We start from the raw sequence: 13,077 nt of genomic DNA, 5'->3' as shown, positions 1-13,077 counted from the left end.
ACTAAATATGAATATGTTTTTCTTTGTAAATAAATAATAATAATACTAATGTAGCTAGTATCTTAATAATGTGGCTATATTCCTGAACTGCAAATTTAACCTTGATATCTTGTATATAGAATTTAAATAAGAAGGCAGAGTGCCTACTGTGTGTGTAATAAAGACATTATTTTAAAGTAGAAAAATAATGAAATAAAAAATGTTTTACAGATGAACCTTACTGACACAAGTTGATGGAAAAAAGAGATACCCCTTCCTGAGTCTCCTGGAACAGATTGCTTTAACATTATCTACGGAGCCAGCTTAGTTTCAGCCAAGGGCTAACTGATTGCTTTGGATGAAGAAATGAATGAGACAGATGACCAACAACACACACATCCTTCAGTTAATGACATGACACGTAAGTGGTTATAGACGGAACTAATGCCACCAGAAGAAATGTTACTGCCAAAATTCACTCCCACTATTTCTAAGTGTTTAAACACTTACAATTATACAAGAGTTGCCCAAAAATTTTGCAATGTTTTAATCCACTTCATTCAAACTTTAAAGGGAAGTTTGAAACTTATACTGTGGTTAATTTTAATGCTCCACTGGCACAGAAAAATTCAAATGTTGGTTCTACAAGTATGGATCAGTGACAAACATCCACAGATGCATTAAATGTATGGTATTTCCACATTTTTGGAGCAATCAAAGGTACTATCTGTACAGAATAGTTTGGGAGTAAAGAAAAGTTTGCTAAAGAAATAAATTAGTGACCAAGAGTATGTTACATGGATTAATACTAGAAGGGGCAATAGTCAAACAAAAGCAGGTCATTGACTGCATTGTGATACATTTTAAGGAGCATCATTTGTAGAATTCTTTTTATGGTGGATATTGAGTTTTTTTCTGCTTAAGATTGTCTATGGACTCAACAGATTAACTAATAGAGGAGATACTGGACATCCTTGTCTGACACCTCTGTAACATTTTGGAGAGGTGAGAAATACATTGCTTAGGTGAAAGAGTAATCAGAGCTGAAAAAATTGAGTCATTTAAATTAGTTGAAAAGATGACAATTTTCATCATGAAAAAAACACTTGGATAGCTGCTTCTAGAAAGATATTAAAGGCTTTGTCAAGATTGAAAGATGTCCTGGCAACTTTCATTTACAGTATCTATTGAATGTAAAGCTCCTTTGAGACCTGGCAGTGAAAGAGCAGAGTCTAAGAGGGGATCACATCTTCAAAGTAAGAGTTAATATCAGAGAGAAGGGAGTGTGAATTATCATGGATTAAATCAGAGAATTCCACAAAACAATTTTTTATTTCACTGGGTGTATTACTAATGAGGCTAGATGTATTTGTAATACTGGGTATGGATGCAAAACACTCAAGTCTCTGTAGATACACAGCTAGTTTTTCTCTACACCCACAGTAGTAATTCCTAATGTGTAGTATTTCAAGCTGAGATGTTTGCATGAAATTCCAACTTCTTTCACATTATCAAGGGTTCATGATTGGGGTCTACGAAACGAGGACAAACACACTGTTCTGAAATGAAAGAAATCATTCAAGTTCTGCTATTGCTGTTGTTTTGAAACTGCCAGACTACTTCTATTAGAAATAGAAAAGTCACGGATAGACACTTTGACAGCAAACAATGTACTGTATATGCAGTTTGATTGACGAAGCCTATGTCTATAGAAATAATTCATCCTGAAAAATGCAATCTTACTCTAATAACATAGCACTAGATTTTGGGATTTTAAGAGAGTAATAACAAAAGACTGTAACAATCTCGGTACAGAGGGAGTTTAGTATGTCTAGTTGATCAACGATGCAGAAGTGTAGAAAGACACCTGCCCCAATTAGAAGGAAAATAAAATCAGGAGAAAATAGGAAGATGAAGAATTAAATTACAGATAATGATCCTAAATTAAAAGAGCAAAATTATAATTTGTGTCCAAGTAACAACTCAGAGTAGGTAAGAAAGACTTTCTTAAAAGACAGCAAATCAGTATTGAGATAAATAATCAGCTAGTCACTAGATTGTCATAAAAATCATAGTGGAGGGAGGGCTTTGTTGTTTTTTTTTCAAAATAGGATTTATAGCTTTTTTTTTTGCTAATGCTGTCAAAGGACACAAGATCCAGGAAAAAAAATGTTCAATGACCTTCATAGAATGCTGTACTGAAGAACTGTTTTGTGATCTGGAAACATGTTGCTAGAGGTATTAGGTACAAATGTCTACTGTTTGAGGTAGGATAGAAATCCATTGGCCTTCAAAGGTAGACTGGCAGCAGTTATTCTTAAAAAAAAAAAAGGTTTTAATCTTCCTTAATTTCAGCGATGCAACCATTATTTCTTCTTTGACTATCTTCTAATTCACCATAACATTAAGGGGAATTATGACAAGATCCTCTTGAAAACGGTTTTTGATAGCTGCATATTATTCCATCATACTTTTCTTTAAGTCTTCAGAAAAGGCAGCCATGCTGATATCATTGCTGTCTTCAGTAGAGATCAGAGGAACTTTTTTTTAACAGCTCTGGAAATATCACTGTGAGATCTTCTATTTCACAGTACCAGCATGTAACACTGTTGCATTGTTATAATTCTGATTCACTGTGTCAACATTTATTTGTTGTCTCTGAGTTTAACAGCTGAGAAAAGGTATCTGTTTGTATGAGGCTCAGGGTAACCAACTTGTACTGACACACCTTAGAGGTGGAAGTGAGTTCCCAGATGTAAGAGTCTGAGTCTGCGGTTGTCATGGTAACATGATGGAGAATGCATGTAAGGGAGTCAAGAGGATAATTCAGAAACATGAAAGAAGGAGAGATGGGAAAGAAAAATAGTGTTTCCTTTGCTAGCAATAAGCAGGGATTACACCAACTGAAGGAATCACCAGGAAACATATAACTTCAATCAAAGCACTGTGGTCTTTTGAGATGAATGTCTATTTTCTCTGTCAGTGACAAGCCAGTAGTAACAACACGAAAGTACACTAGTAGGGGAGCCTTTCTGATCTGGGTGACACTTTTCCAGTTTACTTTGTCTTGTGTAACTGCTCTTTTTTAATATTCTACTTCATTTTTTAAACTGGAGAAATCAGTGTTTCATGAGACAAAGGATGTAGTGGGTGCTGATCTTCAGTGGAGAGGGATAGTTTTTCAACTAAAAATTTTTTAACATTATTTAATGTAGATATTGAGTGAAATACATAATATTTATTTGATGCATATAACAATAGTATTATGGGAATTCACATATTTGAGAGAGAAGGGGGGGTTACAGAGCATATTTTGTAATTATTGTTTGTCATATCTCTCTTGTGTCTAATAATAACCAGCTTATTATTTTACATACTTGGAGTTTGCCTATAGTTTGTGGCATTTAGCTCATTTATGAGGAAAAATGAATATGGCAATCAGTGATGGACGATCCTCAACACACATGTTATGTGGTGAAGTGTAGCCAACTAGCATTGTTTTGGAGCAAACCTTTACAAGTGTATGTTGAGTAAGAGAAAATAATAATGAAAGACTTTAGGAGGGAAAAAGAGAAAAGGTAAGTATTTCCCATGATACTCGTCCAACTGTCTCCTAGGGTCCTGTGAACCCCTATGCATCTACTACTTTTACTAGTATCTTTTATTTTTTCTAATTTCCTATATGTGTTGTTGTTTTTCAAACTTTATATTACAACTTTAAAAATCAGTTACAACTACATAGGTTGTTTTCCTGATCCACTCCCTTTCCTTCTTTTAAACTCTGTTCAGCTAACACAAGCACAATTAGACATTTAAATTTAGAGGAAGTTTATTATTAGCATTTAGTGTCTTTAGTACCAATACGTTTTATTGATTTCATAGGAAAGTTAATGAATTTTAATTTCATTCAGCACATACAGACTTTGGATTAGTTGACAAGGACACACCCAGTAATACTGGATGGCCTAGTTTCAGATGTACTTCTGTATGGCTATTTACTAAGGGTGCTCACTTTTTTCAGGTTTTACAAGTGCTCAAACATGCTTTTATACTGTTTTAGTACCATTTATAACTTATATTTTGACCTTTTATTATCTTGTTTTACTTATAATTTCTCACTATGTCCAGAATTGGCCATTGTGACATAGCTATAATGATCATTATGCTCTTACTTGATGTAGTTCACAAGGGGCTATTTCCATTTAATGTCTGCCTTTATATATAGTGTCGCACACAGTTATTTTTTGAATTTAAAAGTAATGTACTAAATCTGCACAACTGTCAGATTTTCTGATTTCTGTTAGAGAACTAAATGTCATCGTTGTAATGTTTTTCTTCTCCTATTTCCTACCTTTTTGCCTTCTTTGTTGGGGTGCTTGCAACTTTGAATTAGATAGAGATGTTAGAAAATCTATTTAACTTATGCAGTTTGTGCTCCTTTTTAAAACATAATCTACATAATTTGCATAATCATATCACATGTACTGAGTGCTGAGTTGATGTTCTTGGGGTAGTTAAATTAGGAGTGCATTTTATGTTTTATGTCTTAATAAGCTATATCAGCAGTTTACTTCCTCTTGAGAGCAAATAAATAATATTTTGTTGCACAGTAAATTATCAGTTGGCCTAGTCTGACATTTTATGGGATTCAAGCTTCATCCTTCTCAGTTTAAACTGTGATTTTCTGTTCTTCTTTATCTCTATGAACACCTGATCCACTTTCATTTCCTCTGGTCATTTCCTCTGTCTTCAGTGGTGGCTCTTGTGCAGAAATTGGTTGGTTGGTGAGGTTATCCATGAAAATATCATACGCTAATGGATGGGCAATCCTTGTGTTGGAAGAACAAAGTCAACTGATGTGATTTTGACAGTTTTGACATATTTTTGTTTGGATCTGGTTTAGGATAGCTTTTCATGTATCAGAATATTTGTCATAGTACTGAACCTGTTTTGCACTACAGCAGTTATGTTCTTGTGTTTAATAGTGGTTCTGTGTGGATCTGTTAGTCTTAATATTTAAAAAGACCAGCTATCTAGCATTGTATTATAATATATATCAAGGAGGTGATCCTGAATACAGAAAATTATTACTTTTGGTGAAAGACATGCACCTAATTGGTGCTGAGATGAGTAGGCTTTCTATGGTGAGACTTTTAATTTTTAAATCCTTGAAAATTAGCATGGCTCTCTCATGTGGTCAGGAGTCTTTTATTTGGGAGATGTATTTGTTGTAGCTTTCCTGAAAGACCTGAAGTTTGATAAAAAAAAACACCCATAAACAGAATGTTTAGTACATAACTAAAAAATAATGTGTTAAGGCTTGTGCACATTTTATTTTTGAGAAGCTGGACACTTCTACAAAGTACAGAAAATGATACAAATATTATTGTCAACTACCTGTTTTATGAACTCAAGATTAAATTTTAACCTAAATAAGCTTGTATCTTTCAGTATGATTTTTGCTACACTCATTAAAAAAGTGAGAGGACATTGTCTGGGACATATCTGAGATTAAACAGTTAATACCTGAGTCTTAAGAATATCTTTATCTTAGTTAAACAACATCAAGGGCGTATCTTATCATGAACCTGGGTTAAGGGACCTGGCCACCTCAAACTCTAAAAGTTGCTAACCAAATAAGACGAACAAACAATATTTCTTCACATAGACACCACCCTCCAAAATCTAAAATGAAGCTTCACTTATGAATAAAGTTGGTATTCTTATATAAAAAACAAAAGTTAAAGCAATTTCTCATAAACTACTTTTTATAAATTTAGTAGATATATTGTCGGAGGTGTTTTGGCCAGGGTTCCTTTCCTGGCTTATGCTTATGTTCTTTTTGTTTGTCTTTTTCATTCAATCTTTAGTTTGAATTATTTAGTTTAGTATAACTGCTGTTAATATTGTTCTATTCATTTATAAATTAATTGAATGTATTATTATTTTTATTGTGTTTAAAAATATGTATGTACTGTTTCTTTAAACACCTCAATATTCCCTGTGTTTTGTGGGTAGTTCCTCAGGAGGCGGAGCCACTTGTCCATCACTGTTGAGGGACTGCCCTTGGTCGTGTAAAGGCTTATGGGTAATGCAATCCCTCGTCGTCCATTGAATGCCCTTTGTGGCTCTGTGTCTTGTTTTCATTATTTGCTTCTTTGTGTTTACTGCTTTCTGTGACTTGTTTTAAGGATTCAGTTTTCTGGTTTTTGTACTGGGACTTGCTTCCTGAGCAATGTCTTTTAGGCAATACCTGTTTGCCTCATTTTTCATAATTTGAGTATTTTGCTATTTTGTAATTTTTGCTAATAAATCCTCTTTTATGAAGATGTGTTTCTGTTCAAACTGCAGTATCACGGTACTCCCTCTTGTGAGACATAGTTTAAGATATTTGAGACTGATTTTTGTATTTTGAACTTTAAAAACCTGGTTACCATTTTGAGGTCTAGACAGGCCTAAAGCCTCCCATTTTCCTAGTTTTAGGCAAGCCAGATAGGTTTCTGGCCTGTTTTCTGTGGGCTGCTTTGATGTCCTCAACTATTTTTGCTGTTTTACTGTCATAATTATTACAGGAGGGAACAAATAAACTGCATCAATCATTTTAAATAACTACCACTAAACAAGGACAAGGATATAAGCAAAATTGGCAACATCATCAAGCAATGAGCTGCAAATATCTGTAAGCATATTAAAAGGGCCATTTAGTAAACATGTACCAAGAAGCCAGCAGCAAAATTTGGAAAATATGCCAAATTGCAAACCTGCAAGAAGTATAATTTATCCCATGGAAGCTATGATGAAGCATACGAAAGCACAGAGATGACAGGAAAAAAAATCAGGAATGATCATAAGGAAAAATGCCCTGTGCATAAGAAAATGTATTATCTAAGCATAAATCCATCCTTCCATCTCTCTTATACAAATCAGTACTTTTTATTCACATGAGTGAAATTCTGTCTAATCATCATCAAGCAAAAAGCAAGTGCAAGTCCAGAATAGAAAGACAATCCACCACAGAGAACATTCACGCAGAGAATCAGGCCAATATTCACATATTACACATAGAGTTTCCAATGAGCTAAAAGTGGCCTTCATGATGTGCAAAACACAGAAATACCTAGAGATATAGGGGCAACATGCAACATTCACACAGAGAGTAACTGCACCACCCTGGATTTCACACTCCTTAAAACTCTACATAATTGTCATTCCCAAATGTAAACAGCAGAATAAATGCTTATTGAATGTAATATGATGCCATTTTCCAAAGAAACCAAAGGCAAAGGGGAATCATTCTAGAAGCAACCAAATGATAAACCAACAGAGACAATTTCAGAATGCCAAGAAGAATGGTAGTTTTTAAAACACGTGAAGACATTGGATGACCAACCGAGCTGATCCTTTGGGATTTTCCCATAGTAATTTGAATTAATCCTGTGGCTTTATAAAAAACATGTATCTGCTCCACCTTTCAAAAATATATATTTTTTTTTACTCTGTCAGTGTTGAAATGGGTAAATCCCAGCTAGCTGGTAGGTTTTTGTTTAATCGCCTTTCAATAATTGCTGTTGTGATGTGTGGTTTAACAGCTGTGAAGCAGTAGTCAAATTGAGCATTATCTACAGTAAGTAAATTTACAGATTAACAAATAAACTTTGGGAAAGGAGATGACAACAGGAAAATTTACAGATTCAAGAGTTTGCAAGACCCACAGATAAAGGAACACATGCTGCTGTTGAATGGAGTCTGAATTCAACTAGTCTTTTGTAAATGAAGTCAGTGAACCACCAAGACATGAATAAATTGCTACTGGGGCAACAGGTTAGGAGGGTCTTATATGACGTAAGAGGAATCTTAAATTTTTCTTATTTCTTCAAACATGGATGTTACAGAGAAAAAGGAGAGGTTTGCAGTATAGGAGCAGGTCAGAACACAAAATAAGTGAGCCAAAAGTGCAATGAGATAAGTGTTGCATTTGGCATCACATCTTTCACTCGATTTAATCAGTTTTTAATCAAAGATAGGACATGATTGAAATAAAAAGTGACAGAAGTGCAATGCTAAGTGAGCAGTTTATTAAGCTAGGATATTTCAAATAGCCACAAAGTGGTAGATGTTCTAGGCTTTGTGCAAGTACAGTATTTCACATGTCTTCATGCCTGGTACCAATTGAGAAAGAACAAATGAAATGTGTTCAGGAGCAACTGTTGTAAAAAATTTCCCCGCTATTATAACGGATGATACACAAACTAGTGCAATGGAGAAAACATATTTCAAATGCTGTCCTTGCTTCAGAATCTACGCTTCTTACACAGTCCATTCATGTAGAATTGTACTCTCCACTGAATACTTATTTTTACAAAAACTATATAATGGGTAATACATGATGCCCTGGTTAGCTCTGTTACTTTATGTGTCCAGCTTCCTGAATTGAATTCCATGCATTACCATTGTCTGTGTAGAGTTTATACATCTTTTCCAAATCTCCACGAGTTTTCCCTCCATATTCCCAAATACGTTTGTGTTAATTGTTGATTCTAAATCGTGTGAGTGTGCATGAGTGGATTCTGTCCTGCCTTGTGCCCAATGTTGACAAGATAGGCCCTACCTACCTTATGTTAAATAGGTTTGAGAATGTTATGTTTTGTGTTTGTAACCTACACATCCAAAAAGGGACCAAAGCTTATAAATTCTAAAGAGGGAAAGGGGAACACCCTGGACCAAAACCAAAGAAATATTTCTGAATAGTTAAGGAATTAGAGAGTTTATTAGTAACAAAACAAAGCAAGAGCAAAAATATCAAACTGGTCAAAAAGTAAAAATAAGTTGCTTAAAAGAAGAAATTCAAAGAACAAAACCAAGTCCAAAATCCAATATTAAAAGGCAAAGACAACAGCAAGAAATCAAAACCAGATTAATCATTATATGAGCACTCACAAAAACTGTGGAACCTAAAGAAGTGATCTAATGCCTCATCAGTACTACTTAGGGATCAAAGATCTTATATTTAGTTGAGGGTCATGGGTGGAGTATTATATTTTGACTGGGAGGTGGGGGCAGACTAATTGTAAAGAAAATTGCATTTTTAGTCTCAACTGCGCTAATCCATATTTAAATCACATCCCATGTCAAGTATGGTCAATTGTTCATAATATACATTTACAATGGGAAGTAAGTCTCCCTTCAATAAGCTCTCTCAAGCTAAATCTGAAACAGTAAACTAATCTGTAATTGAAATTGCATGGAATATTTATCTGTCTGTTTTAAGGATAGGTGACATAAAAGAGTGAGATTTGCTTTGGGCAGGATGTATTGTAGCATTTGTTGATCCATCCATCTTCAAAACTTACCAGAGCACATGGCAGCTGAAACCTATCCCAGAAAGCAGTGGGCACAGGCTGGTTGTCCCTGTTTACTTCAAATAAACTTAAACTAAGGTACAAGAACTCTAAGGTGTGGGAGGAGGTGAACATGAACGTAAAAAAATCAGGATAGCCAAATATGGGCTTCAAGTTCAGGATTCATTCTGGAAACGTGAGGTATGAAGGAGCTCCGTCCTGTGGTGTGCTCTACTCACAGATTAAAGCCTCTTTCCGTCGACCCTATGATTTATAGGCAGGAGACCGGAAAAGGCGGAGTCAGGTGACCTCACTGGGCATCTTTTCGGTGCTGTGGAGGGAATAGGAGAGGACATGATTAGCTCCAGTGCCTCTCATTGTCTAGGGGTGGTACCAAATACCTTAGAGGAGCCCCGAGGGTGATCCATACATGCACATGCATGACATAGGACATAACTAACAATCATGTAATTCTCATCAGCTCACACAAGGCTTGCAAAATAGCAAAAAAATACTGTCTTGTTTGGTGCTGTTTGTTACCTTGGGTTAAATTTACCTAATTTGTAGTATTTGGCAAGAGCATGTTGATTCTTAGTTACGTCCTATATGAGTAGAAGCACAGAATTAGAGGGCGGTATACGGCAGTTGGGAGTAACTGACAGAAGTACAGCGGTGTCACGAGCTTACCTGGTGAGGCCGAAGAGGAGGCTAGTAACATTAGCAGTGCTGGGGAAATGTGTTAACAAACTCCGACAGCAAGGCCAGATATTTATAGATAGGTCCAGTAGATACAGTATTATTGTTAAAGCTACTTTGTCTTATATTTCCCAATCCTTCCATTATTCCCTCCATTGTGATTATTGTTGGTTTTGTATTAACCTACCCTTCCTCATCCTAAACTTGTCTGCAATGGTAACTGATGTAGACATGGGGTTTACTCTACAGCACTCTACACAGTCCCATCTGATATACAAAAGGATCTTACATTTTCACATGACTGCACAATTACTGTGTGTTGGGAGCTCCTTTAATTACAGTTAAACAAATGACATAGACAGGCTACATTTCCCTTAATAATCAAACTTTAATGTATTTTAGTAAGACTGTTACAAGAATCAAGATCTAAATACTTAATTCTGTTTTGTTTTTTTGTGGTGATACTGGTGAATAAGTATAAATGATGCTGAAATAACATTTGAATAATATTTTTGAACCGCTTGATGAGTCTAAAAAGATAAATCAATTGTCCTAAGTTTATTTTCTACTATTTATCCAAAGTGAATTTATCTTCTTGGAGTATCTCCTTTAATTCATTTGATTTAAGCATCTTAAATTTACATTAATTCATATTTTTCATTTCTATCATTATATAATATTTTTAGTCATAGATTAATATTTCTGAAGATTTTTAATCATTTCATTCTACAGTTGCATAGTATAACTTATTATGACTCCCAAAATTATTTTATTCATCTTTGTTTCAGGAGGTTACACAGAGGAGAACATCCAAAAGTGGATACTTTCAGGGTACGTGTAAATTAGATTTTTTTAAACCCTTTGTAGATACAATTAATTAAGCAACTTTAACCTTCAGTTAATATTATTAATTTTAGGTATCAGTGCAGCCATCTGTTTTTAGTATTAGGGATCATGTCATCCATTTTTTTGACCCATTTACTTCAATTTTAGGATCAAGGAGTACCCGAGAGGCTACATTGTTTTGGCTCGAAAAGTACACTATTTATCATCATACACATTGATTATAGACTGAATATTATTCTTTTGATTCTGACTTGCTAAAAAAGATTATAAAAAATATTGTGCACATTTGTTAATGTTAAACATGATGTTTTTAACTTTACTTTCACATATGTTGGTTTCAAAAGGGGGAAACAAAACTAACATTGTAATTGTTGGTATAGTTGGATTAAATAGTTTGGTCATTTCAGCAAGAGTTTAACAGACAAATAACCTGCTGGATATTCTGCTAGAGGTGGAGAACTAGCAGTTTAGGAAGGTGTTGGATCAGGAGAAAAAATGTCTTTAAAAACATAAGGCAAAGTCTTAACCAGGAAAATAAAGGTACTGTCATCAAAACTAAAACATAAATTGAGAATCATAAACAACATTTCACTGCCAAATGATCAGTAATCATAAAAAAAATTTTTTAACAGAGACACACTAAAAATTTTTATCTAACAAAGCTTGGATAGGAAATTAATTTCAGATCTGACTTTTTAACCTGTCACCCGAATGATGTCACAACCTCTAAGGTCAAGCCCCTGGAAATCAGCAGTTGCATTTTAATAATGGCACTCACAAAATGGCTGGAAGAAACAACATGGCGTCAATGACGGAGCAAAACAATTTTTCAGCATTTTAAATACATAATGGATTGAAAATTTATTAGCAAATTCAGATTTGTTGTACTTAAAAAAATGGATCCAAAAGATCCATGCAAAACATGACAAACCCTTGTAAAAAATAAATAACAAAACCACTTTATGACACTGGGTAACTCATGAACTGCTTGATTAACTGGACAAATATTTTTTACATTAGTATTCTAAAATGGTACTATTAAGGAAGAGTGATGAGCAGTGCAGTAGACAAAAGTTTTAGATAGATAGATGGATGGATAGATAGGTAGATAGATAGATAATGTTTTATTGTCTACAAATTGTACAAGTTTAGCTTGCGTGACTTGATTCCATACAGAAAACCTTACTCCTTTAACATTATAAATAAGCAAAATAATTCTTGCTTGGACACATCTTTAAGAGTAATTGCAATAAAACTTTCTACCATGTAAGAAGACTGGATAATTAATCCTTATAACAGTAGCAAAAGGAACCACATGTATTTCTATAGCAAACTTTCATGCAAGGCATGTAGCTCAACGTGCTTTGCAAGACATTGAAAACTACAGTTTAAAAACAACAGACGAAGAAAAACAGCAAGTTATAAATAATTAAGTATATGAATAAGTGAAATACCAAAAATAGTAAATAGGAATAAATCAATATGTGCTTAAATGATGCAGATATACAACTAATAGATAAAGTAGAGTCCTTAATTATGGATTCATTTTTAAGTCTCTCATGATTGTAATGATACATCCAGTACTATGGTAATTTTTTTTTAAATTCCAGGGGCATGATGTAAACAAAATCTGCATGGGTTCCAAGGGCAAAGGACTCCCTAGTCCCCACTAGACATTCCATCTAGCATAAATATGCTTAAGTATTCCCATTGTTTTTAATCTTCATCCTAGAAGATTTAATACAGTGGGCCTTGTCGAGAATTGGACTATCCACATTGATTCCACCATCACAGATGGCTGCACAGCACTTTGATCAGACAGTGGTGATGTTTTAAACCAGAAAAGAAAACAGAGAAAAGAAGAGGATAATAGTGAATGGAAATCCATTAAGTATATATTTCACAGATTTCTATATATATTAAAAGTGGGTTTTTAGGTGTTTTTTTAATGTTCCAAAGTATTAGCCTGGCAAATTTCTATTAGTAAAGTATTCCAGATTTTGGTGCATAACAGCAAAATGACACCTTACCACTTCTTTTATACTTAGCTGTTTGAATAATAATCAGACTAGGGTTCAAGCATCTAAGATTATATTTAAGCTTTTTAAACTTAATAAGTATTTGACTGTTGTTGTCCCATTCGTGGGGTGGCATGGTGGCACAGTGGTAGCGCTGCTGCCTTGCAGTAAGGAGACCTGAGTTCGTTTCCCGGGTCCTC

The 13,077-nt window shown here is 34.5% G+C and overlaps 1 protein-coding gene across 3 annotated transcripts in view; it reads left to right on the top strand.

Moving 5' to 3' along the window:
• The window catches only part of itprid1 (ITPR interacting domain containing 1), a 141,260-nt gene that overhangs the window by 28,413 nt on the left and 99,770 nt on the right, over positions 1–13,077 (top strand). For all 3 annotated transcript variants that reach the window (XM_051929361.1, XM_028803839.2, XM_051929360.1), the window contains exons 2-3: positions 211–400; positions 10,802–10,844. In XM_051929361.1, the coding sequence (XP_051785321.1) occupies positions 346–400; positions 10,802–10,844 (98 nt within the window). In that variant the 5' untranslated portion in view covers positions 211–345. The remainder of the gene's footprint in view (positions 1–210; positions 401–10,801; positions 10,845–13,077) is intronic.

Source organism: Erpetoichthys calabaricus, chromosome 6 (assembly GCF_900747795.2).
Source record: "Erpetoichthys calabaricus chromosome 6, fErpCal1.3, whole genome shotgun sequence".
Taxonomy (NCBI): domain Eukaryota; kingdom Metazoa; phylum Chordata; class Cladistia; order Polypteriformes; family Polypteridae; genus Erpetoichthys; species Erpetoichthys calabaricus.
This window is presented reverse-complemented; position numbering and strand designations above follow the sequence as displayed.